At 45.3% G+C, this 26,698-nt stretch overlaps 1 protein-coding gene across 4 annotated transcripts in view; it reads left to right on the top strand.

Annotated features, from left to right (window-relative positions):
* EPS15L1 (epidermal growth factor receptor pathway substrate 15-like 1) overlaps positions 1–26,698 on the top strand; it is a 108,581-nt gene that overhangs the window by 16,513 nt on the left and 65,370 nt on the right. For all 4 annotated transcript variants that reach the window (XM_014538198.1, XM_014538189.1, XM_014538194.1 and 1 more), the window contains exons 2-8: positions 17,036–17,077; positions 17,274–17,363; positions 17,816–17,863; positions 20,021–20,116; positions 21,173–21,235; positions 24,283–24,408; positions 25,956–26,015. In XM_014538198.1, coding sequence (XP_014393684.1) covers positions 17,036–17,077; positions 17,274–17,363; positions 17,816–17,863; positions 20,021–20,116; positions 21,173–21,235; positions 24,283–24,408; positions 25,956–26,015 — 525 coding nt within the window. The remainder of the gene's footprint in view (positions 1–17,035; positions 17,078–17,273; positions 17,364–17,815; positions 17,864–20,020; positions 20,117–21,172; positions 21,236–24,282; positions 24,409–25,955; positions 26,016–26,698) is intronic.

The following is a 26,698-nucleotide window of genomic DNA, read 5'->3' as shown; positions in this document are numbered from 1 at the left end:
TCTGACTCAGGTCTGGTCTCTGCATTGCACTGTAGTTTCCTGTTTTTTTAATAAAAAAGTTATTTTTAAGCTGCTAAGTGTTATAATTAACTGTGAGATCTCATTTATTTTTATTTTTTACTTATTTATTGTTATTATTTTGATTTCAGAGAGAGGAAGGGAGAGAGAGACATCATTGCCTCCTGCACGTACCCCGACTGGGGATTGAACCTGCAACCTGGGTATGCATCCTGATCGCTTCCTTCTTGCCTGCCCTCCTGTTCCCGCTTTTGTGTAGCTGAGTGCATGTTCAGGTCAGCTTCTCATGTGCACATTTGCCAAGGTCGCCTTCAGGGTGGCTTCTCAGCAAGGCATGCACTGACCCTGTCATCTTACCTTACCCACCCTTCCTGCCTGGCTGAAATAGTGCTGAGTGACCCAGACCCCCGCCTGCCCCTCTGCCCTGGAACTTGGCTTACCCATCCCTGACCCTTGCCCAGACTCTGGAGCCATGGCCGTGTCTCCTGCTGTCATGCCCCTCGGCACCCTGCTCTGTAGCCACGGGCTCACTCTGCCCACCTGTCTCCTCTTCCTGAGCCCCAGAGCACCATCCCACACACTTTTGTGTCCTCCATGCTTCCAGTGTGAACTCATTGTGTTTGTTGAATGAGAGAATGAATGAATGAATAAGTCCACAAGGTTGAGAACTGGTGAATCCAAGGGCAGACTACCTGTTAGGAAGTTTTCTGTGAAGGGTATGGGCGGCGGTAGCTTGAGGTAGAACTGGGATGGGGGACATTTCTGGGACTAGCACAAAGTTTTCACATGGAGCGGGTGGAAGGAGAGTGAGCAAGGAGAGAAGAGGACTCGAAACAGCCAGAGTTTGACCAGCGCTTACCCTGGTCAGTCCCTGTGATGGAGACGCTCATCCTCATTGTCCAAATGAAGAAACCAAGGCACCAAGAGGCTGTTCGCCCTCCCCACGGTTGCATAAAGGTTCCAGGGTTAGGGTAGGACTCGAGGTCACATTGTCTGGTGGTGCTGATGACCTCTGTGTCCTGCATCCTGCCTTAGGGCAGTGTGTCAGGGTGACCTCTGTTTCTTCCTCACTTCCTATTCTGGTAGATGGGCTGAGAGCGATGGTTTCCCAGGAGCACCGCAGCTTTCACACCTTGATTCTGTGTTCCTGTTCCTTCCTGACCTTCAGCCTCTCCGAATGACTCCTGGCCCTGAACTCCTTCCAGCTTTCTTATTTATCATGACATTTCATTGCTCATCTAAACTTTCAGTTGTGGTTCTTTTGCTCCTTGGTTCTCCTTGGGGGACTTTAGGTCTTACTTCCCCCTGTCCCCCTGTCATGTTCCCACCTCAGGCCCTGAATTCAGTGTGGGTCCGACACAGTCCTGTGCTGAATGGCGGCACAGGTCCTCAGCTTGTCCCTTGTCATGGGGTCATTTGGGTCCCTGGGGAGAGTTGTGTATCTCCCTTTAGATCCCTCTTGTGCTTCTCTCTATCCCCTTTTTTGTCCTATTTACAAAAGCAATGTGTGCTTGGAACCCTGGAGCGCTCAGAAAGCCACGAGGAGGCCAGTCCAAATCTCTGATAGTACATGGTGTCTCTCCAGCCACATTTAGATTCACATGGATGTGATTACTTCGTGCTTACCAGCCAGGTCCTAACTGTGGAGCTGGTTGGGGCCCTCCTCTCACTTATCGAATATCTGACGATCAGACCCCACTCATACATGTTCTGCCCATACTGTTTTTACTGCCATGTGGTTTTCTGTTCAGTGGAGACACAACAATTCTTTATTATCTTTACCAGTCCTTAGAGGTTTTCAGCCCTTCTCTGTCACCTGCAGTCACACCTCTAAGCTGGGCGAACTGAAGAAACTCTCTTGCCCTCCCTCTTCTGCCTAGCTGATCTCTTCTTCAGGAGGAGTCCTTACAGTGCTGGGAGAGCATATGTACACACGTGTGTGTGCGTGCGCACACACATGTGTATATTTTAAAGAAATGCTAGTTTTTATTGTTTGACAGAAGCATGATCGAGCTGGTGATAAAGCTGCTCTTTGTTTATCATATTTGACTGAGAAGCAGCTTGTACCTGAGGATCCTTGCCAGAGCAGAAACTCATCAGATGTTGGTCTTTAATTATGTAAAAGTTTAAACATAATGAAAGTCGCAGGAAGAGTTTAATGAGCTCCCATGTACCCACTACCCATTTACCATAGAGGCCAAAATTTGCAAATCTCTTTGCACCCGGCTACCATCTCCTGATCTTCCCATATTCATTTTTATTTCCGTCTTTTTTTTAAATCTTAGAAATAATAGTTCAGTATGCATCTCTAACAGTTAAGACTGTTTTTCTTTACATAACCACATTGCTGTCTCACACCTTACACAATATTTCTTAGTACTGTCTGATACCCAGTCCAGATTCAATTTACCTGATTGTCTAAAAATGGAACTTTGCATTTGGTTGAGGTCTCCTAAGTCCTTTTTTTTTTTAATTTTTAAATTTTGAGATGATTGTAGATTCACATACAGTAGCAAAAAATAATGCAGAGACATCTTGTGTATTCTTTTTTTTAAAAAGTACATTTTTATTGACTTTTAGAGACAGAGGAAGGGAGAGGGACAGGAAGATAGAAACATTAATGAGAAACATTATCCATCAACACGACTCCTACTGGAGATAGAGCTCACATGTGCCCTGACCAGGAATTGAACCATGGCCTCTTTGTTCCTGGGTTGGCGCTCAACCACTGAGCCACACTGTCCGGGCCATCCTGTGTATTCTTTACCCTCTTTCCTCTGGTGATAATGTCTTGGAGATCTATAGTTCGCCATCACAACCAAAACATGGGCATTACTCTTGTCGGATGCAGAACAGTTCCATTCCCACGGGGATCCTGAATTGCCCTTTTTTATTTAAAAAAAAAATGTTTTTATTGATTTTAGAGAGAGAGGAAGGGATAGGGAGAGAGAAAGAGTAACATCAATGAGAGAGAGAAACATTGATTGGCTACTTCCCACATGCCCCCTACTGGGGATCGAGCCCACAACCTGGGCATGTGCCTTGACCAGTAATCGAACCAGTGATCTCTCAGTGCATGGGACGACATTCAACCAACTGAGCCGCACTGGCCAAGGCCCCAGTTACCCATGTATAGCCACTCCCACTCCCTCCTCCCACCCTTTCCTTAACCCCTGGCAGTCACTAATCTGCTCATTTCTATGATTTCAGCATTTTTTTAAAAAATAAAGTGCCCAGGTGGGAAAACACTTATTTTTGAAATATATTTTTTATTGATTTCAGAGAGGAAGGGAGAAAGAGAGAGAGAGAGAGGAGAGAAACATCAATGATGAGAGAGTCATCGATCGGCTGCCTCCTGCACACCCCACACTGGGGATCGAGCCCGCAACCCGGGCATACGCCCCAACCAGGAATCGAACCATGACCTCTTGGTTTATAGGTTGATGCTCACTCACTGAGCTATGCTGGCCAGGCTGATTCAGCATTTTAATAACGTTATATAATGGAATTATTCAGTATGTAACCTTGGGAGATTAGCCTTTTCAATCAGCATGATCCTCTGCAGATTCTTCCAGATTTTTCCATGTGTCAGCAATTTGTTTCTTTTCATTGCCAAGCAGTATTCCATGGAACCATAATTCATTTAACCAATCCCAGAATATTGGAGATGTTTCCAGTTTTGGGTGATGATGAATGAAGCTGCACTAAACATTTGAATACAGCATGTTACATGAAGCTAAGTCTTCATGTCTCTGGATGAATACCCAAAACAGTTGCTGGGTTATGTGGTAGTGGTGTGTTTAATTTTTATTTGTTGTCCTAACCGGTTTGGCTCAGTGGATAGAGCGTCCGCCTGTGAACTCAAGGGTTCCAGGTTCGATTCCGGTCAAGGGCATGTACCTTGGTTGCGGGCACATCCACAGTAGGGGGTGTGCAGGAGGCAGCTGATCGATGTTTCTCTCTCATCGATGTTTCTAACTCTCTATCCCTCTCCCTTCCTCTCTGTAAAAAATCAATAAAATATATTTTTATTTGTTTGTTTTAAGAAATGGCAAAGTTGTTTTTCAGAGTAGCTGTGCATATTAACATTTCCTCTAACAATGTATGAGCAATCCAGTGTCTCTGCCTGCTCACCGGTGTTGCTATTTTAGCCATTCTCTAATAGTGTGTGCTGGTATCTCACTGTGGCTTTAATTTGTGTTTTCCTGATGGCTAACAATATGGTGGCCATCTTTTTTGTGCTTTTTTGCTGTATATTCTCTTTGGTGTCTTTTGCTCATGTTCTCATTGGACTGTTTGGTTTTTTGCTTTTAAGTTTTGAGAGTTGTTTATATATTCCAGATACTAGTCCTTTGTCAGATATGTGATTTGCAAGCATTTTCTCCCAGTTCAGAGCTTGTCTTTTTATCCTCTTATCAGGGTCTTTCGCAGAGCAAGCATTTTTTAGTTTTGATGAGATTCAGTTTATCCTCTGATGCAATAGGCTTTTGGTGTCAAATATAAGAACTCTCTGCCCAGCTCCTGATCCTGAATATCTTCACCTAGATTTTTTCCTAAAAGTTTTATAGTTTTACATTTAAGTCTGTGATCCATTTGGAGTTAATTTTTTAAAAATATATTTTTTTATTGTTTTCAGAGAGGAAGGGAGAGGGAAAGAGAGATGGAAACATCAATGATGCGAGAAACTCATTGATCAGCTGCCTCCTGCACGCCCCACACTGGGGATCGAGCCCGCAACTCAGGCATGTGCCTTTGCCCGGAATGGAACCTGAGACCCTTCAGTCGATAGGCTGACACTCTATCCACTGAGCCAAACCGGCTAGGGCCATGTGGAGTTAATTTTTATATAAAGTGTGAGACTTATGTCGAGTTCCATTTTCTTCTTCTGGCTGGATGTCCAGTTGCTCCAGCACCATTTGTTGAACAGGCCTCTTTCTTCCTGGATGGCTTTTACATCTTTGTCAGAAGTAGGCACATCTGTGTGGATCTGTTTCTGGGCTTTCCATTCTGTTCCATGGCTCTGTGTGTCTGTCTTTCCATCAATGCCACACTGTCTTTAAAAATTTTTTTAAATTGATTTTAGAGAGGAAGAGAGGGAGAAAGAGATAGAAACATCAATGATGAGAGAGAATCATTAATTGGCTGCCTCCTGTACACCTCCCACTGGAGATTGAGACCACAACTTGGACATGTGTCCTGACCAGGAATTGACCATGACTTCCTAGTTCATAGGTTGACGCTCAACCACTGAGCCACACAGGCCGGGCCACACTGTCTTGAATATTGTAGCTTTATAGCAAGCCTTGGAATCAGGTAGAGTAATTCCTCCTACTTTATTCTTCTGTTTCAGAGTTGTTTTATTCATCTTAGTTTCTTTGTCTTTCTATTTATATTTTATCTTTTAAAAATATTTTTTATTGATTTCTAGAGAGAGAGAAAGGAAGAGAGAGAGAAAAATTGCTTCTAACATGCCTCCTCACCAGGGATTGAGCCCGCAACCTGGGCATGTGTCCTGATCAGGAATAAATCAGTAACCTTTTGGTGCACGGGAAGACACCCAGCCAACTGAACCACACAGGCCAGGGCTCTATTTACATGTAAGAGTAATCCTTTGGGGTGGGTACACCATGCAGTGTGCAGATGATGTTTTATTGAGTTGTATACTTGAAGCCTGTATGATTTTGTGAACCAGTGCCACCTCAATAAATTTATTTTTTTTAAAAGAATAATCTTATTGGTGTCTACAAAGAATCTTCCTGGAGTTTGGTAGGGATTGAACTAAACCTGCATATCAGAGGCGACACATTTTTCACATGTTGTTGCATTGACCTTCAGAAAGGCTGGTCAGTTTATCTTTCTACCAGCATGGCACAAGACATGTTTCCATTTTGGCCAGTCCTGCAGATAACCTTTCTATGGCTTTTCCAACCTGATGGCAAACACTGACATTTTCTTCTAATTTTGCAATACATAAATTGAACATTTTCCCCTAACTTTACTGCATCTCTTCTTTCTGAATTGTCTTTTTCTTACCCTTTGCTCATTTTTAAAATTGGGATATCTGTCTTTTTCCTTGAGCTTTATAAATGCTCTTTCTCACATTCAAGTTCTTCTCCTCTTGGTAATGCTTACCTTAGCTGTGGTTTAGGAACCTCTGATCGGGCAATCAGAGGGAGCTGTCAGTTCCAGAAAGATTTGGGATGCCCAGTGTTTCCTGACAAATTTTGAGTGATAGTGAATTAAGTTCTAGTTTTCTCACCTGCAGAATGTGGCTGGGCATATGGCCTAGATCCGGGGTGGGCAAACTTTTTGACTCGAGGGCCACAATGGGTTCTTAAACTGGACCGGAGGGCCGGAACAAAAGCATGGATGGAGTGTTTGTGTGAACTAATATAAATTCAAAGTAAACATCATTACATAAAAGGGTACGGTCTTTTTTTTTTTTTTAGTTTTATTCATTTCAAACGGGCCGCATCCGGCCCGCGGGCCGTAGTTTGCCCACGGCTGGCCTAGATAATGGCTATGCAAGCAACAAGGGTAACTATCCCTACGTGGAAGGCAAAAATGCAAGGATTATCAAGCAAGTACTTCTTCAGGCCCTGGTTTTTTTGCAACATTATTTGGTTTTCCACATAGGTACTCACACCAGCATGTCTTTTGGTGTTATGTGCCCAACTTCCTGCAAAACTTGGCAAGAGCATATTGAAACACAGCCCTGATGGGGTCTCAGTTTTCCTGGGGAAATGGCAGGTTGTGCTGGTTTTCAAGTCAGGGTATATGCTCAACTTGTGTCCTGCACTTTGACCTTGTCTGTTGAATAAAATGTACCATCATGTGATCTCCTGTGCATTTTGCCAGGTGAGTATGTGCAGGAGGCCGTGCTGTGGCCCAGCGCTTGGCTCTGTCATGTCTGGGCTGTTTTTGCAGGGAACACACTAGCTTAGGGCTACATGCCTAGGTGGTTCTCTGGTTCCGTCACTCATTGGCTCTGTGACCCTGAGTCTCCCCACCTGTTAGTTGGGGGGCTATAATACTACCTGCCCATAGCGTTATTGGGGAGGATTAAATGAGATGCAGGATAGAAAACACGCGAGTGCTCAATAAATATGATCCACTATCAGAACAAAGAATTACAGATACTTTTCTAAAACTTGTATAATGAAAACTAATTTCCTTTAGAAAGAAATGTCATCTTGAACTGAGCAAGGTCAGGGATCATTGGCATGTGAGCACATACTTCCAGCAGACTGGGAATTCTCCTGGTTCCAGGCATAAAGATTTAGGAGTCCTGCCATGGATGAATGTGAGGATCAAAGCTGGGTAGACTCAATTCTGGGGGCATTGGGAGTGGCATTAGGTATCAGGAGGGTCTTTCCTTCAAAATGTTTCTGCTGTGCCCTCATCTCAAGCTAGTTTTATCCACATTAAAATCGCATGAGCTCACCTAACTGTGGTGTTTTAAAGCTCTCTCAACAGAAGGGTGTGAAATCTCTGATGTGCCCTCTCCTGTCCCCCCAATTGTAAATTGCATCTGGGCTGGAGGAAGTTTTTATGTTCTTTCTCTTAGTATTTTATTTTTAAAAAATATTTTTATTGACTTCAGAGAGGAAGGAAGAGGGATAGAGAGATAGACCCATCCATGATAAGAGAGAATCATTGATTGGCTGCCTACTGCACACCCCACATTAGGGATTGAGCCCGCAACCCGAGCATGTGCCCTGACCCCAGAATTTGGGAATCAAACCATGACCTCCTGGTTCATAGGTTGACATTTAACCACTGAGCCATGCTGGCCGGGCTCTCTTAGTATTTTAAAACAAAGCCCTAGCTGGTTTGGCTCAGAGGATAGAGCGTTGGCCTGCGGACTGAAGGGTCCCGGGTTCAATTCCAGTCAAGGGCACATACGTCAGTTACAGGTTCCCCGGCCCTGGTCGGGATGTGTGCAGGAGGCAACTAGTCGATGTGTCTCTCTCGCATCATTGTTTCTCTCTGTCTCTCCCTTTTCCTTCCACTCTCTCAGTGGAAAAATATCCTCGGGTGAGATTAACATTAAATATAACATGAAGGTAGGCTCAGTGGTTTGAGCATTGACCCTCAGACTGAAAGGTCACCGGTTTGATTCCGGTCCAGTTGCACATACCTCGGTTGCAGGCTTGGTCCCCAGCCCCGTTTGGGACACATGTGAGAGGCAACCAATTGATGTATCTCTCTCACATTGATGTTTCTCTCTTTCTGTCTCTCCCCCTCCCTTCCACTCTCTCTAAAAATCAATGGAGCCCTGGCTAGCATGGCTCAGTGATTAGAGCATTGACCTGCACACCAGAGAGTCTCGGGTTTGAATCCTGGTCAAGGGCAGGTACCTGCGATGCTGGTTCAAACCCCGCCTCCAGCCAGGGCATGTGTAGGAGGCAACCAGTTGATGTGTCTCTCTCACATCGATGTTTCTCTCTTCTCTTTCTCTCTCTCTCTTCCACTCCTCCCTCCCTTCCACTCTCTATAAAAAATCAACAGAAAAAATATCCTTGGGTGAGGATTAAAAAAAACAACAACAATGGAAAAAGATATCCTGGGGTGAGGATTAACAAAAAAACAATAAGGTAAACAAAAAAAGTAAAACATGAAGGGAGCTTCCAGTCAAGACGGTGGCATAGGTAAACATGATCCTCGGAATCTCCCACAACCACATCATAAATACAACTAAGCTACAGAATAATTGTTATTCAGAACAGCCTGAAATTTACCTGCATAGAAGTCCTATAACTAAGGATATAAAGTAGAAGCCACATTGAAACTAGTAGGAGGGGCAGAGATGATGAACAGGCTGGTCTACACCCATGTGTGGTAGTTAAAAATCAGGAGGGATATCTCAGCTGTGGAAGTTTCCCCCAGGAGTCAGGGGTCCCGGCTCCCCCCCCCCCCCCCCCCCAGCCCAGGGTTCCAGTGCTGGGAAAAGAAATCCCCATAACTTGTGGTTGTAAAAACCAGCAGAGATTGTGGCAAGTGAGATGGAGGGCTCTTGGAGTCCCAGGTGTTTCTCTTAAAAGACTTGCACGAATTTACTCAGACTCGCTCACTCTGAGCTCCAGAGCTGGGGCAGCAGCTCAGAAGGTGCCAGGGACATATGGAGAGGAACTGAATTGTTTGGCAGGAGGTTAAGAGCTGTAGGGGCAGCTTTCTCCCAGATAGAAGTGTTGGCAGAGGCCATTGTTCCTTTGCTGAGTGCTCCCCCACAGCCAGCAGGCAGGCACCATATCTGAGACACTGTCAATCTTGCTAATACTGTTCACCCCGCCCCACCCAACTTGTGGGTTCACCTAAGTCCTTTCCAGTGGCTTTTCCATACAAATAGCCTGTCTTGGCTCATGCTGCCAACTTTCCTAAAATCTCTCACCTAGCAGCATCTGGCCTCTGTGTACCCTGTACCTCTTTTTTAAAAAAATATATATGTTTTTATTTTAGAGAGAGGAAGGGAGAGGGAGAGAGAGAAACATTAATGATGAGAGAGAATCATGGATAGTTTGTCTCCTGCAGGCCCCACACTGGGGATTGAGCCCGAAACCCGGGAATATGCCCTGACTGGGAATTGAACCCTGATCTCCTGGTTCACAGGTCGATGCTCAACCACTGAGCCACACCAGCCGGGCTACCCTGTACCTCTTGCTAAGTGGCCTCAGGCATGGCGCCAGTGTCAACCGGCCTTGTTTTGCAGCTTGGCCTCTGCTGGGCACCTCTGAGCCCAGCGCAAGTAGAGTAGCAACCATCTGCAGATCACTTTGTAGGTCATGCCAGGTGGCCCTGGGCAGAGCACAGGCAGTGGTTGACCTTGGCCTGCATCTCCCAGGAGGCCACAGATCCAGTGCATCTGGTGGACAGCTTTAGACCACACTGAAGCACCACCCAAACACCTCCATGAGCAACAAACTCAAGGGGTTGACTTGGTGGGTACCTGAGCCTTGCTGAAGTGAGTTCTGCTCCATGAGGTCAGCCCCTGCAGAGCAGATCTTCCATGGTGTCTGTGGCCAGTCCTTCCAGCCAATTGCCCTTCCCCCCCCATTGATATGCCAATAGTAATCAAGGCTCAGCTACAACAGGATGGTGCACAGAGCCCACATGGGGTGTGTGTGGGGGGCACTTCTGGAGTACCCAGCTCAGGTGACTGGGGAGGCTGCGCCACTGGGCTCTACATGACACCTACTACATAGGCCACTCTATTGAGACTGGGAGATATACCAGCTCTACATAGAAACAAACATAGGGAGGCAGCCAAAATAAGGAGACAAAAAGACATGTCCCAAATGAAAGACTAGAACAAAAACTACAGAAAAGGAACTAAACAAAATGGAGACAAGCAATCTACTAGATGCAGAGTTCAAAACACTGGTTATAATGATGCTCAATGAACTTAGGGGAAGAGTAGGGGAACTTAGAACTTCAACAGAGAGATAGGAAACATACATATGGAGATAGAAAAGCCCAACTGGAGTGGCTCAGTTGGTTGAGCAATCTCCTGTGCACCAAAGGATTGCTGATTTGATTCCCAATCAGGCAGTCAGGACACATGCCTGGGTTTGATCCCCAGTCAAGGTGTGTGTGGAAGCCAACCGCTTGATGTTTCTCTCTTATATCGATGTTTCTCTCTCTCCCCCCTTCCTCTCTCTAAGCATGTCCTCGGGTGAGGATTTAAAAATGGAGATAGAAAACATAAAAAAAGAACCAGTCAGAAATGAAGAATACATGAACTAAAACAAGGAATACACTATAGGGAATCAACAGTAGAGTAGATGAAGCAGAGAATCAAATTAGTGAGTTGGAAGACAAGGAAGCAGAAAATACCCAATCAGAACATCCAAAAGAAAAAAGAGTAAAAAAAAAAAAAAAAAATGAGGATCACATAAGGAGCCTCTGGGACAACATCAGCATCACGGGGGTGCCAGAAGGAGAAGAGAGAGCAAGAAATTGAAAACTTATTTGAAAAAATAATGATGGGAAACTTGCCTAACCAGGTGAAGGAAATAGACATACAAGTCCAGGAAGCATAGAGAGCCCCAAACAAGATGAACCCAAAAAGGCCCACACCAAGACAAATCATAATTAAAATGCCAAAGATTAAAGTCAAAGACTTTAAAAGCAGCAAGAGAAAAGCAGTTAGATCTTGGCCGGGTGGCTCAGCTGGTTGTAGCATTGTCCTGTACACCAAGAAGTGTGGGTTCAATTCCCTCTCAGGGCATATACCTAAGTTGCGGTTTGATCCCTGGTTGGGGCGCATATGGGAGACAATTGATATTTATTTCTCTAAAATTCAATAAGCATATCATTGGGTGAGGATTAAAAAAAGAGTAAAGCAGTTACTTACATACAAGGGAGCTCCATAAGACTGTCAGCTGATTCCTTAACTTATCAGGCCAGAAGGGAGTGGCAAAACATTCAAAGTAATGAAGAACAAGGACCTTCAACCAAGATTACTCTACCCAGCGCAACTATCATTTATTATTTAGATTAAAGGACAGATAAAAAGCTTCCCAGACAAGAAAAGGCTAAAGGAGTTCATCACCACCAAACCATTTTTACAAGAAATGTTAAAGGGACTTCTTTAAGATGAAGAGGAAAACAAAAGATGAAAAATATGAATAATAAAATGGCAATATATAAACAACTACTTTAAATGCAAATGGATTAAATGCTCCAATCAAAAGACATACAGAGGCTGAATGGATAATAAGACCCTTACATATGCTGTCTACAAGAGACTCACTCTGGTCCAAAGACAAACACTGAAAATAAAGGGATGGAAAAGACATATCATGAAGATGGAAACAAACCAACAAAAGATATGGGGTAGTTGAACAAAACAAAAAAATCTGGGGTAGCAATACTTATACCAGACAAAATAGACTTTAAAACAAAGACTACAAAAAGTGACAGAGATGAATCCAGCAATTTCACTTCTGGTATTTATCTGAAGAAACCCAAAACACTAACTTGAAAAGACATATACATCCATATTTTTGTTTGTTTTTAAAGGGATTTATTTATTCACTCATTTATTTCTCACCTGAGGATATGTTGAGAGAGAGAGAGAAAGAGAGAGACATCGATGGGGACCAAACCCACAACCTAGGTATGTGCTCTGACCAGGAATTCAACCCATGGCCTTAAGTGTGCAGGACAGTCTCTAACCACCTGAGCCACATCAGCCATATGTTTATTGAAGCATTATTTACAATAGCCAAGATATGGAAGCAACCTAAGTGTCTGTCAGTAGATGAATGGATAAAGAAGAAGTGGTGCATATATAGAGTAGAATATGATTCAGTCATAGAAAATGAAATCCTGCATCTGCAACAACCTGTATGGATGTAGAGGGTATTGTGCTGAGTAAATAAGTCAGACAAAGAAAGACAAACGCCAGATGACTTCACTTACCTGTGGAATCTAAAAAAAAAATAATGAGCAAGCAGAACAGAAACAGACTCACATACAGAGAATATTTTGACAGTTGCCAGATGGGAAGGGGGTTAAGGGGCTGGGTGATAAAGTTGAAGTATAAATTGGTATTTACAGAATAGTCATGGGGATGTAAAAAGGGAATATAGTCAACTAGAGGCCCGGTGCATGAAGTTCATGCGCTGGGGGGGAGGGTTCCCTCAGCCCAACCTGCGCCCTCTTGCAGTCTGGGACCCCTTGCTCCTTACTGCCCGCCTGCTTGCTGCTCCTTACCGCTCAACTCGCGGCTCCTGAGCGCTGCCGCGGAGGCGGTGGTGGGAGAGGCTCCCTCCACTGCCGCTGTGCTCACCAGCAGTAAGTCCAACTTCTGACCGAGTGGTGCTCCCCCTGTGGGAGTGCACTGACCACCAGGGGGCAGTCCTGCGTTGAGCACCTGCCCCCGGTGGTCAGTGCGCATCATAGCGACCAGTCGTTCTGGTTGTTCCGCCATAATGGTCACTTAGGCTTTTATTATATAGACTAGAGGCCCGGTGCACAAATTTGTGCACAGGTGGGGTCACTCGGGGCCCCCTCACCTGCTTCACCATCCTGCCTGTGGGGTGATCGATCGGGACTAGGCCCCCCGCCCAGCTCCTTCAGTGCCTAGGAGCTGGGTGGCAGCCCCGCCCCCCATCGCCACTGCTGGATACTGTCTGTGGGGTGATCGGTGGGGAGATCGGGCCCCTGCTCGCACCCACCTTGGCCTGGCGCTGCCCGCTCACCTGCTACACCATCCTACCGCAGTCCCGCTCTCGTCGGGGCCCATCGGGGCCAGCAGCACCTCCACTGCCTCCCGCTGCCAGCACTGCGTTGTGGATGCCCGTCATGTTCCACACCACCCCCTGGTGGTCAGCACATGTCATAGCGAGCAGTTAACTCCTGGTCAAATGACCACCCAAGGGGACAATTTGCATATTAGGCTTTTATTATATAGGATAATATTTAATAACTGTGGTGTCAAATGGGCACTAGATTTATGAGGGTGATCATTTTGTAAGTTATATAAATTTCTAATCATGGGGTTGAACACCTGGAACTAGTATAATATTGTACGTCAACTGTAATTAAAAATAAAAATTTGCTTCAAACTGATTGTCAAACTGCAGCGGGAAGGCCAGGGAGGGTTGGGGGGCAGGAGGGAGGGGGGTAAGAGATCAACCGAAGGACTTGTATGCATGCATATAAGCATAACTAATGGACATAAGACACTGGGGGGTAAGGGAGGCCAGGGGATTGTCAAGGGCTGGGGAGGGGGGAAGGACACATATGTAATACCCTTTGTAATACTTTTAGCAATAAAAAAAAAAAAAAATTTATTTAAAGAAGAAGACATGAAGAGCAACTAAAAGGTCAAACCAAAACTTACTGAAACTCATCCATAATTCAGACAATGCCTAGTTGAAGATGGCATTTTATTAGTACAGTGGGCTGATGAAGGAGAATGCCATGCCCGTCTTGCTTCCGTTCTTTATTTTAATTTTTATGTATTGATTTTAGAGAGAGGAAGGGCGAGAAAGACAGAGAGAGGGGAACATTGATTTGTTGTTCCACTTATTTATGCATTCATTGGTTGCTTCTTATATGTGCCCTTATCGGGGATCAAACCCATAACCTTGAACTACCCTGCCAGGGCCTTGCTTCTCTTACACTGAAATCCTTGTCCCCTGGCCTGTTCTCTTTCTGCCTTTGCCCAGTGCTTGGCCCTGGGCTTACTTTGGGGTTAGACATAGGCAGGCAGCTTGGAGGGCTTTGTCCTAGTAGCTTTGATGCATACTCTGGGAGCTGCTGCCCCACCAGCCAGCTGGTTGTACTGAGGTCTCTCTGCAAGCACTGGCCACACAGATTGTCCAACATTTGAGAGATTGATGGCATTAATAGCATGCATGTTCAGCCCTAGCTGGTTTGGCTCAGTGGATAGAGTGTCAGCCTGCAGACTGACAGGTTCCGAGTTCGATTCTGGTCAAGGGCACATGCCCAGTTGCGGGCTCAATCCCCTGTAGGGGTGTGCAGGAGGCAGCCAATCAATGATTCTCTCTCATCATTGATGTTTCTATCTCTCTCTCCCTCCCCCTTCCTCTCTGAAATCAATTAAAATATATTAAAATAGCATGCATATTCAGCTTTGTCGCAGTGGCATTTTGGGCAGCTTGCATGTGTAACCACCATCTATGTGAGAAAGTAGTGTGTTAAGAGGAAGTGCCGGTTAGATCTGGTGTTTTCCCTTCTTTCCTCCCCTTCTGCTTTTGCAGTAGCTGAATTATATGTAATGAAATCCAAACCTGTATCTGCTTCATTGCCCCAGTTTACCCAAGTTAAATCCCATAGTTAGAGAAGAGGGGCAGAGGCACAGTCTGGTCTTTCCATCAGTTGAGATGATTTGGGATTGACACCTGGCCCTAGACTGGAGTAAGTCCTCAGCACAGATGAGGGGAGCTTTGGGTCTGGTGCTTTAGACTTTTCTGGATTATTCAGGGCCTTGTTTCTCTTGCTCATGGATCTTGAAGCTCAAAGGCATTTGGGAAGTTTGAGACAATTGTTAACCCTGTCTTCCCCAAATACTGTAACTTTTTTCACTGGACTCACAGTAGCTTGGAAACCTTTCTTGCCTGCCTTGAGATTTTTTTTTTAAAAAAAACAAACACCCATGAGAAATGCACTTCATACCTGTGCCTTGCTGAATTTTGGTGGGAAGGGGACCTTTGTTGTCATTCCACTCTAGTGTCAGTGGCAAGTGCTGTGCTATATTGGCGCGGCCCTGTCACCTTGACTAAGAGATGACAAATAGCCTGCCTGACTTTACTTCCCCTGTCAGCCTTAATCCTCTGGGAGATGGGAGTGTTTTGAAGGCATGCCGAGTTTTAAACCTAGGAGGCCACACAGAGTGTGATGGTGGACACTGTCCCCTAAGATCATAAGGAGCTAAGGGTGACAGCCTCCCCCAGTGATGGTGTCAGGTAAGAGCTCTGGGCAGGGAGCTGATACAGCAGCATACTTCTTAATCCTCATTGGTGGTATCACCTTTTCTTTCTCAAGCCATCACTCATTACCTCCCAGCCTTTCTTACTTAGTTTTTTTTTTCTTTTTTTCTTCTTAATCCTGACCCAAGGGGATGTTCATTGATTTCAGAGAGAGAGGGAGGGAGAGATCGACATCTATCGGTTGCCTCTGTATATACCCTGACCCAGGATGGAACCTGCAACCTAGGTATGTGCCCTGCCTGGGACCCTGCCTGGGTCCCAGGCGCTGAGGGAGCCAGGAGGGGGGACCGGCACCAATCGATTGCCCCGCAGGCGAGATGGTGGAGCAGGTGAGGGGGTGGCGCCAGGTCACGGCGGGGTGCCAGGCAGGGCTGTTGAGCTGTGAGGCTGGAGGCTGGAGCTGGGGCCTTATCTATGCAGGCCACCCCGAAGGACCCCACCCCTGCACGAATTCATGCACTGGGCCTCTAGTATATAGGTAATGGTGTTGTCTTCACGTTTCTTTGCTCACTTAATCAACAGCAGGTTTGTATACTGCTTTGCTCCCTGCACACTGCAAGACACCAACACATTGCCCTAGCCGTTGTGGTTCGGTTGGGCATCATCCTGTGCACCAAAAGGTTGCTGGTTCAATTCCCAGTCAGGGCACATGCCCAGGTTGCGTTCGATCCCCAGTAGAGGGCATGCAAAAGGAGGAAGCCCGTCGATGTTTCTCTCACATCAATGTTGCTCTCCTTCTCCCTTCCTCTCTCTAAAAATCAATTTAAAAATCTTAAAAACAAACAAGCAAACCACCACCATGTGTCAGCCTTTATAGCCCACATCTTAGTGGCTGCTTAATTCCTTCCCATCTGCCCCTCCCCTGGTTACCCTCCCTTCCCCACGGGAAGAGAGATCCTGGATGTGGTGGGAAGTGCAAGGGCTCAGCTGCTAACCGGGCTGGATCCTTGACTTGCCACATGACACTGGACCAGGCAGTTAACAGCAGTGTCTCGGGGATTTATACTCTGGAGTGTGGAGTATCTTGTGCTGAGCCAAGGACTTTGAACTTCCTGCCTATCATAGTGGGAGTGTCACTGGCCAGTTCTTTTCCAGTGGGCTGGTCAATGTGCATTTCTGCATAGTCCCTTGGTGGCAGGTGGGGACAAAATCTGGGGCTGGGAAACCGGTTTGATGCTTGCATGTCTGGTGATTCATGATGACATGCAGAGACTCCTGATTCTGGAGCCAGAGAATGATCTCACAGTAAAAGGGTGTCTTTCTTTGAGCTCCCAGACACATTGAATTCCATCGTTCAGCACATGGAAATCGACTCTGGGCTGTCACTCCTGCCTGAACAACCATGTTGTTTGTATAGAAATTGGGATTTGTTAAAGAGCATTAACATTTCCTTTTTCTAATTCAAGTAAGTGTAGTGTCTATAGCTGAAAATAAACTGCAGTGTGTCTATAGAGGTTGTTTATTAAAGTGCAACTTCTTTCACTATTTTATATTTTGGTAATAAAATTGAGGGAGGGGTATGTCTACTTTTAACCAATATCTGGTTTTGTTTACAGATTCCCACTGGAAATCCATTATATGAGTCTTATTACAAGCAGGTAAGTTTCACTAGTATCTTTTTGGATGGAACTATAGAGTGAGTGACCCAGAAAGCACAGCCCTGTACTGAAGCCTGGTGTGACCTCTGGTCCCTTCTGTTCTCTGGATTATCAGCCCCAGTTAGTGTGGTGGATGCTGCCTTATCTGCTGCTCTGCTTCCTGAAGCTGCATCTCAGTGTCGCTCTCCCATTGCAGGTAGACCCAGCATACACAGGGAGAGTTGGAGCCAGTGAAGCTGCACTTTTTCTAAAGAAGTCTGGGCTCTCAGACATTATCCTTGGGAAGGTACGTCAAGACTGAGGGTGTTTCTGCGGCTGCCCTTGGGGCTTCCCCAGCAGGTGGAAGGATGTGCTCTGCAGACCCCTTTTCTTGGGGACAGGCCTCCTGGGAGTGGATAGGCCATTGCCACCCTCTGTAATAGGGCTGTAAAAGGTGGGTCCACATGCTCTGGTGGCAGCTGCCACTCGCTGCTTAGGTAGCAGATAAGAGGCTTGAGTGCTTCAGGGGTCTTGACAGCTTATGGATTTGTGTCAGCCTGGGAGCTGAATGGACCTGGGTGTTCTTGGGGCTCTGCCATGGACTGGCGGAGGGAGAGGCACAGGTCATTCACCTGCTACAAATTGGAGATTGCTCCGGCCTTCCCTTAAGACCTACCTATAATGGTGGTGGCTCCTGTTTTGTGAATAAATGAGCAGTGATCAGCAGTCACACTCATGAGAATTTTTCTGTTTTTACAGATATGGGACTTGGCCGACCCAGAAGGTAAAGGGTTCTTGGACAAACAGGTATATACACGTATGCTCAGACCAAGTGGAAGGGCCGGGTCAGAGCCCTCAGGCTGGCCGCCTCTGCACTTCCTTCCTGTTCGTACCACTGACATGTGTCACTAGACAAAAGTGCAGTTGTCAAATTGTTAAAACGGGAAGATTTTCTTTATAAATAAAGGCCTTTTGTTGAACATTTGGAACCATCTTTCATGGTTAGCATATCTTTTCATATTTTGTGTGCTTACAAGTGATTAAAATGTTTTCAAAAACATTTTATTTTGAAATAACTTCCGACTCTCATGGAAGTTGCAGAAATGGTTCAGAGTTCCCCGTGTCTCCTTCCTTACCTCCCCCACTGAGAGCTGCTTATGTCACTATAGTACAATGATCAGAGCCAAGGCAGTACTAAAACAGTAAGAGACCTTACTCAGAGCTGACCAGTTTTATAAGCACTTCTTTGGGTGTTTTTTTTTTTTTGGTGTGTGTCGTTCTGTATCATGTTATCACTTGCATAGATTCCCATAACCATCACCACAGTCAGGACATAGACCTGCCCCAACACCACAGTGAATCAATCCCTCATCTGCTGCCCTTGGTAGTCACACCATACTCCCTGGCAACTGCTGGTTCCTTCTCCATTTCAATTTCATCATTTCAAGAATGTTCTATAAATGGAAATTTATAGTACTTACAAATGATATTAAATGGTCATATTTTAATTTATCTCAGCTTTTCCCTAAACTGCATTCCAAGGGATGTTTTTCCTGGTATCTCACAGTTTAGGATCTGATCCACTGGGAAAGCATCATCCACTATTCCCCCCTCCTTGAGGTTCACACTATGTATCTGCATGTATAAGGTCTGAATATCCTCAAAGGAAAGAAGCCTGTTACCTTTTCCTAATTTAGCCCCCCTAAACTTATGCCCCCCCTTTTAAAAATATATTTTTTATTGATTTCAGAGAGGAAGGGAGAGAGAGAGAGAGAGAGAGAGAGAGAGAGAATATCATTGATTGGCTGCCTTCTACTGGGGATTGAGCCTGAAACCCAGGCATGTACCCTTGACCAGAATTGAACCCGGGATCCTTCAGTCCACAGGCCGATGCTCTATCCACTGAGCCAAACCGGCTAGGGCTTATGTCCTCTTTATTTGACACTCTACATGGGCATTCTGTGGCCAGCAGCTTGAGGAAGACTGATCTATTGCTTATCTCTTTGAAGACATTAAAAAAATACTGTAATTGTAGTTTTAAAACAGTCCATGTTAAAACAAACAAAAAATGTTAAAAAAAATAAAACAGTCTATGTTCTGGATCCAGTTGATCAATTAAAAAAAATTAGGTGATGCTTCATGAGTTCACTAAGCCTGTGGTGAGGCTTGTTCAGGGTTAGGAGGAGGGCAGGGAGGAGCCAAGGCTGCGGATTGCCTAGTTCAGGTCCTTTGTCCCTGCATGGTAGGTGAAGTCCACCTCGGGCCATGACAGGTGGAGGTGGGTGGGCAGGGGATGCCCTCTTCAGTGAGGCCAGCCAAGGGGATCACAGGAATCCTGAATGTAAATTCCCCAACAGCAGTGTCTATTTCAAACCATTTTTAAAAAGTCACACATATGAGCCATAATTCATAGTCTTAAACATGTTAAGCTTGCTAGTTATACAATCTAGCATTTCCTAAGTGTTGGGAGCTGATTATTTTTGAAAATACATTTATTTGAAATTTTACAGCATGCAGCATGCAAATGGGCTAAGTCTGTTTTAGCATACTCATTTAAACAATGCTCCCAGGGTGAGATCAGTTCACCTTGACACTGTAAGTGACTTTTGCACATGCAGTCTCTGTTGACGTGAACTGAAATCCCTTTCCCTAAAGCAGCGGTTCTCAACCTATGGGTCGTGACCCCTTTGGGGGTCGAACAACCCTTTCACAGGGGTCGCCTAAATACATCCTGCATATCAGATATTTACATTATGATTCATAACAGTAGCAACATTACAGTTATGAAGTAGCAACGAAAATAATTTTATGGTTGGGGGTCACCACAACATGAGGAACTGTATTAAAGGGTCTCGGCATTAGGAAGGTTGAGAACCATAAAGCCTGCTGCCACAGACAGCTCTTCCTCTGCTGCCACTGCCGGCTGGGTAGGATTTATACATCCTCCTTCTTTTGGATTTGCAGGGTTTCTATGTTGCACTGAGACTAGTGGCCTGTGCACAGAGTGGCCATGAAGTTACCTTGAGCAATCTGAATTTGAACATGCCACCGCCTAAATTCGTAAGTGTCAAAATCCTTCCAATTCACCTTGTAATACCACCCATTTGTATCTGTCTGTCTGCCTGCCTCTCTCTCCATGTTTTCTTTCTCCCTTTTTTATTGAGATGAAATTCACATAACCTAAAATTATGAACAATTTGGTGACATTTCATGCATTCACAATATTGTGCAACCATTACCTCTATCTACTTCTAGAACATTTTCATCACCCCAAAAGGAAGCCCTCTACCCATTAAGTAATCACTCCCTATTTCCCCTTCCCCAGCCACTGGCAGCCACTAATCTGCTTCTGTCTCTGGTTTGCCCGTTCTAGACATTTTATGGAATCATACATCTGACTTTCACTCAGTATAATGTCAAGATTCATCCACTTTGTAGTGTGTGTCGATGCTTCATTCCTTTTCATGGCTGAGAAAGATTGCATTGTACGACCCACCCATTTGTTTAATCTGCTCATCTGCTAGTGGACATAAAAATTCATATATAAGGATTTGCACACCTGTTTTCACTTCTTTTCAGTGCAAACCTCAGAGTAGAATTGCTGGGTCTTATGGCCATTGTGTTTGACTTTTTGAGGTCTTCCCCCTTTGTTTTAATAATTATTTTGAGAGTATGTTTATTCAAGCTGGGGACAGTGAAACAAGGAAGGGCCTTGGATATAGGAAACAACAGGAGAAAGACTATGTGGGGCTGCTTTGGCTCTGGAAACGTTAGGGGAAAGAACTGAGCCAAGGTGTGGCTGCTGTCAGCTCGCTGGAAAGGCAGAGAAAGGGGGGCCTTGGAGACAGGTTCAGGGGGTAAGCCTGGGATGAGCTGCCGTTGCCCATTGCTTCCCTGGTTGCAAGTCTCCTGGGGTCCCTTGAAGTTTAGGAGATGCATGCCTGAGAGGGAAGAAGAGGGGGGAGGGAAAGCATGGGTATGTTCCCAAGAGGGTGAGCGCACCAGGTCTTCCCCTGTTGTGAAAGCACTTTGAAATGTGTATCCTTAACATAAACACATCCTCCTGTAATTGAATTCTGTGTCAGTCACAGCAGATTCTTTCTCTTTTCTCCCCAGCATGACACCAGCAGCCCTTTGATGGTCACACCACCTTCTGCAGAGGCTCTTTGGGCTGTGAGAGTAAGTGACAGGGGTGACACCCCTTGGCTGTCCTTCATGTGCAGTTGTTTAGCCATTTATAATGTTGATTCAAATATTTTATAGGATTGTGTCTTCTGTATTTCAGAGTGAATATGCCATAGAATTGGGATGAAATACTTTTTCGAATGAAAGTCTTTAGAGCAGCTATGGCCTTGCATTTCTAGGTCATGTTCTGTGGTTTCTGCTGCTTGGATTGGTTAATCAGGATAGAGGGGAAATTGTGAGAACTTGCAAGCTTTAGGACCTCCAGCATGTCTTTGCAACTCTTTCTATCATTTCCAGCTAGCTTATGTGTTATCACCCTTCCTTCTCTGATGTTTTCATTGCTTTTTGAAGCTTCTCTCAGCACATAAACTTTTAAGAAAGAGATGTTACAGCTGGAAAGCTGTGTTACTGCTTCTAGAAAGAGAAAAATGAGTGGTGTCTTCCAATAAGTGCAGAATGACTCCTAAAGGAAATGCACATGGGGATGCAGAGATGGTCCCTCAGATAATGATGAGACTTCCTCACTCCTACTCACTGTGAGAGGATTGTCACATTTCCTCACTTTTATTTGGCTTAAATACTGACATTAACAACAGTCTTGCTATAAAATATTGACCCCCTCCAGCCCCCAAGTGCTTCTTTTCTGTTTTTACGTAGTTGGTCTGTTCTCTTCTTGGAAAGGTTTAGATGGAGAGAGGTCTGTGCAGAGACAGGGCAGGCAGAGGCCTCATGTGACCAAGGAGTGGTGAGGTTTCCTCTGTGAGCAGTCGAGCAGTTTGCTGGTGGTGATCCCAGTAGCAAAGGACTTTTTCTTTATCCATCGTTCAGTTGCATGATGCTTGCTTTGAAAAAGGGCTGCTTTGTCATGAAAAATGGCACCAAAGAGATCTTATTCCTTGAACATTTCTGGTCTCTTTCTGGTGGGGGCCATGTGGAGGCCTCAGGAAGAGGGCTTGGAGCTGAGGAGCCTTTGAGGCCTTTAGGAAGGTAGAGAGTCAGGGTAGAAGTGGGGCTGGGATGGGGTAGACTGTTTTCAAGAGAGATTCCATTCAGAGAGAACAGTGACAAACAAACCTGAAGGGCCAAGTGTTCTTTTCTGTTGTGAAAGTTTCTGGATTTCTTGAAGCACCAAGTCACTGAGCCTGACAGATCAGCGGGAGAAGCCCAATGCTCAAGGCAGACATAGAGTGTTTGGCTTCTTATTGCTCACAGTGGCTCATATGTGCGGTGTCTGGTCATCATCTTGTTCTTTTTTTGTGTGTGTGTGATTAAATACACGTAACAAAGTTCACCATCTTAATGATTTTTAAGTGTACAGTTCAGTTGTGTTAAGTACATTCACATTGTGCAGCCATCACCACTATCCATTCTTAGAACTTGTTGATATTCTAAACACAAACTCTGTCTCCATTAAACACTAACTCCCCATTCACTTCTCTCAGCCCCCAACACCCACCATTCTACTTTCTGTCTCTGTGAGTTTGACCACTTTAGGGACCTCATATAAGTGGAATTACACAGAATTTGTCCTTGGTGTCTGGCTTATTTCACTTAGCATAATGTCCTCCGGACTCATCCATACTGAAGCTTGTGTCAGAATTCCCTCCTTTTTAAGATTGAATGATACTCCAGTGTCTGTGTGAACCACATTTTGCTGCTGCTTTCTTTTTTTGAGGAACACTTGTTGAGAGTGTTTTCCTAGGACTCCCAGTGGTTTCAGCTTGTAGTCAGAGCGGGTGGTGAGAGGTCTTCGGTCTCCTGGTTGCAATTACTGCAGGCTCTATCTCTGCAGGAGGCATATTGGAATCTCCCACCCAAAACTTCCTCACCAACAGCCCCTTTATATGCTGTCCTCATGTCATATTTCAAAATAGCAGGAGCTACTGCTCTGCCCAGACCTTCACTCTGTTAATGAGGAATTTTTATTATTTATTATTTTACTGTTAGACACAGGGAACTTCCTAGTTTAATGCTGATTTGGATAACTAGTTACTTAAATGTTTGTTTTATTTTTTTAAAATATGTTTTTATTAATTTCAGAGAGGAAGGAAGAGGGAGAGAGAGATAGAAACATCAATGATAAGAGAGAATCATTGATTGGCTGCTTCCTGCACACTCCACACTGGGGATCGAGCCTGCAACCCAGGCGTGTGCCCTTGACCGGAATCGAACCTGGGACCCTTCAACCTGCAGGCTGATGCTCTATCCACTAAGCCAAACTGACTAGGGCTAATATATTTTTATTGATTTTAGAGAGAGGAAGGGGGAGGGATAGAGAGATAGAAACATTGATGAGAGAGAAACATTGATCGGCTGCTTCCTGCACGATTCCCCCTCCTGGGGATTGAGCCTGCAGCCTAGGCACATGCCCTGACTGGGAATCGAACCATGATCTTCTGATTCATGGGCCGAAGCTCAACCACTGAGCTACACTGTCCGGGCAAATCTTTGGTTTACTTTTATATTTGGTTCTTTAATTCTGTTAGTTCTGTAGATTGATATCCAGATTTAGTTCCTTGTTTAAAGAACTAAAATCCATGCATGCTCTTGTCCTAGGACACAGATGGAGTGATCTTTATCTCCCTGGCAGCCTCTGGGGTCAGATCCTCTCTCTCCTATTGATCTTGACTGCCAGATCCATGGGTATCAGAGGAGGTTTCTTGCAGGGCATAAGTTCATTCTGGAACTGCTGTAAGACTGTCTTGTGCATTTAGGTGAGGCCTGGGGTGGATCCTTGCCCACGTTCATTGAACTTCCAGCTCAAATCCATGCATGCTCTTGTCCTAGGACACAGATGGAGTGATCTTTATCTCCCTGGCAGCCTCTGGGGTCAGATCCTCTCTCTCCTATTGATCTTGACTGCCAGATCCATGGGTATCAGAGGAGGTTTCTTGCAGGGCATAAGTTCATTCTGGAACTGCTGTAAGACTATCTTGTGCATTTAGGTGGATCCTCGCCCACGTTCATTGAGCTTCCAGCTTGCTTTAGACTCTCCCACAGGCCCACTTTTTTACTCACTTGGGCTATTTCTTTCCAACTAGGTGGAAGAAAAGGCAAAATTCGATGGAATTTTTGAAAGCTTGTTACCTATAAATGGCTTGCTCTCTGGAGACAAAGTTAAGCCAGTTCTCATGAACTCAAAGTTGCCTCTTGATGTCCTGGGCAGGGTAAGTGGTTTTCTCACCTCCCTAAAGGCTGCAGATTCTGCTGGCCCCATGTTTGCTGTCCACAGACACTCCCTAGGCTTTACACATGGCTCATTCAGGTGGCAGACTACAGGTTGAGAAGGCCAGGCTGTGACAGCATGATCAGAGGCAGCCTGGCATGCTGGGTAGTGCCATTCTACCCCCAGGGGACATGAGCAATGTCTGGAGCAGTTTGGGCTGTCCCACCTGGCTTGGGTGCTGTTGGCATCATGTGGATGGAGGCCAGAGGTGCTGCACAACACCCTAGGATGCCCCACAAAGAATGATTTGGCCCATGTCAGTGGGGAAGCCCTGGGCACAGGGAGGACTGTGGAGGCAGGAAGGCCCATTCCTAATACTGGTTCCCCCACACATACACTGTATCTTTGGGAAAGTTACTTTTCTGCTTCCTAAATGAAAAGGCATAAAGCCCTCAGCCCAATACTGAACACCTTTATTTTTTTATTTTTTACTAACATTTAGAAATTCCACCAAATCATTTGTACTAGTTATATGAAGCTTTAAAATTAGCTCATGTCTTATGGAAATGGTTTCATTATTAAAATTTTTTATAGCCATTTTCAGGGACCTTAATGACTTCAATGTCTTTAAGGCTTGTAACATGGCTTTACTATTGCCAGCTTTTCTGAAAACCTTTTAGAGGGCATTCCTATGCTTGAGGGGACTATGAATACTCTGGTGTCCCTAGATTTCAAGGGGGAGTCCCAGGAGGCTGGCCTGGGGTGCAGGACCTGTTAAGGGTACTGGGGACTCCGTGTGCCAGACTGAGGAGTTGTCATCAGGGCATGGTAGTGTCAGAGTTTGTTCTAGAGCAGTCCCTGTAGTTACCCTGGGGATAGTACTAAAGGCAGGGAGGCCAGCTGGAGGCTCTGGCCTCTGGAATGTTTGAGAGGTCATAGCCAAGGACACAGCAGGGTGGAGAGTTAACTTGGGTCATTGCCTCAATTGTGCTTTAAAAAATCTGGCACGTGGCCTTTTTCTAGGAACTCATACCTGTCTGCCTGGTCTTCAGGTCCTACGTAAGCCTAGCACAAGCCTAGCACCTGACTCACCATCTGCTGATGGGAGAGGAGATGAGACACCACAGACCTGCTCGACCACATGCCCACGACTGTGTGGGCGGGGTGGTGGTGGCGGGGGGTCGTCTTATGTTTAGAGCAACACCTGTGCCAAAAAACAAACTATCTTTCTAGCTAAGATTTCTTTGTGAGGTGATAAAGAAAAAAATCAGGGAGGATGTGATTACAATCATGATCATTTGTTAGAGAAAATCATGAACATAATATGACAGAATGGTTCTTGGAACTCATAATACTTCATTGGATGATGGTTTTTCAGAGAGTCTGCAGATTGGTTCTTAATGCATTTTGATTGCCTTGTTTTAACTCCAGCATGCACTCAGAATCTGAGTTCTGGTGGGCTCTCTTGCCACACACCAGCCCTTCCTCCCCCAGTAAGCCTTGGTACGTCCCACCCCCCAGTAAGCCTTGCTGCTCTTTCCCTTGCAGGTCTGGGACCTCAGTGACATTGACAAGGATGGACATCTGGACAGAGATGAGTTTGCTGTGGTAGGCCCCCACTGTGACTCTCTTTCCTCACTCTGTTGTGCCTCTCATGGTGTGGGGAAGGTTTCTGAACTTATTTTTTCTTTAATTTTTAAAAATGTTTATTTAGATACTAGAAGCCCAGTGCACAAAATTTGTGCACTCAGGCGGGGGTGGGGGGGTCCCCTCAGCCTAGCCTGCACCCTCTCATAGTCCGGGAGCCCTTGAGGGATGTCTGATTGCCAGCTTAGGCCCGCTCCCTGCAACATCCTTAGCACGGCCCCACCACGGCCGCTGCGCTCGCCAGGCGTGAGCGCGGCTTTTGGCTGAGTGGCGCTCTCCCTGTGGGAGCGCACTGACCACCAGGGGGCAGCTCCTGCATTGAGCATCTGCCCCCTGGTGGTCACTGTGCATTAGAGCACCGGTTGTTCCGCTGTTCGGTCGATTTGCATGTTAGCCTTTTCTTATATAGGATAATTTAGATTTAAAGAAAAGTTATAGTAAACACCCTTCACTCAGATTCTATTTTACCACATTTATCTTTTTTTCCTCCCTTTCTTCCTCTCTCTCTCTCTCTCTCTCTCTCTCTATGAGTAAATGTATATATGTATACACATCCATGAATTTTCTTACATAACCATTTTCCATTTTAAAACCAGGAAATGAGCTTTGAAATTATTTAATTTATTATAGTAATTATTCTTATA

The sequence above is a fragment of the Myotis brandtii genome, unplaced genomic scaffold, assembly GCF_000412655.1.
Source record: "Myotis brandtii unplaced genomic scaffold, ASM41265v1 scaffold1040, whole genome shotgun sequence".
NCBI classification, from domain to species: Eukaryota; Metazoa; Chordata; class Mammalia; order Chiroptera; family Vespertilionidae; genus Myotis; species Myotis brandtii.
This window is presented reverse-complemented; position numbering and strand designations above follow the sequence as displayed.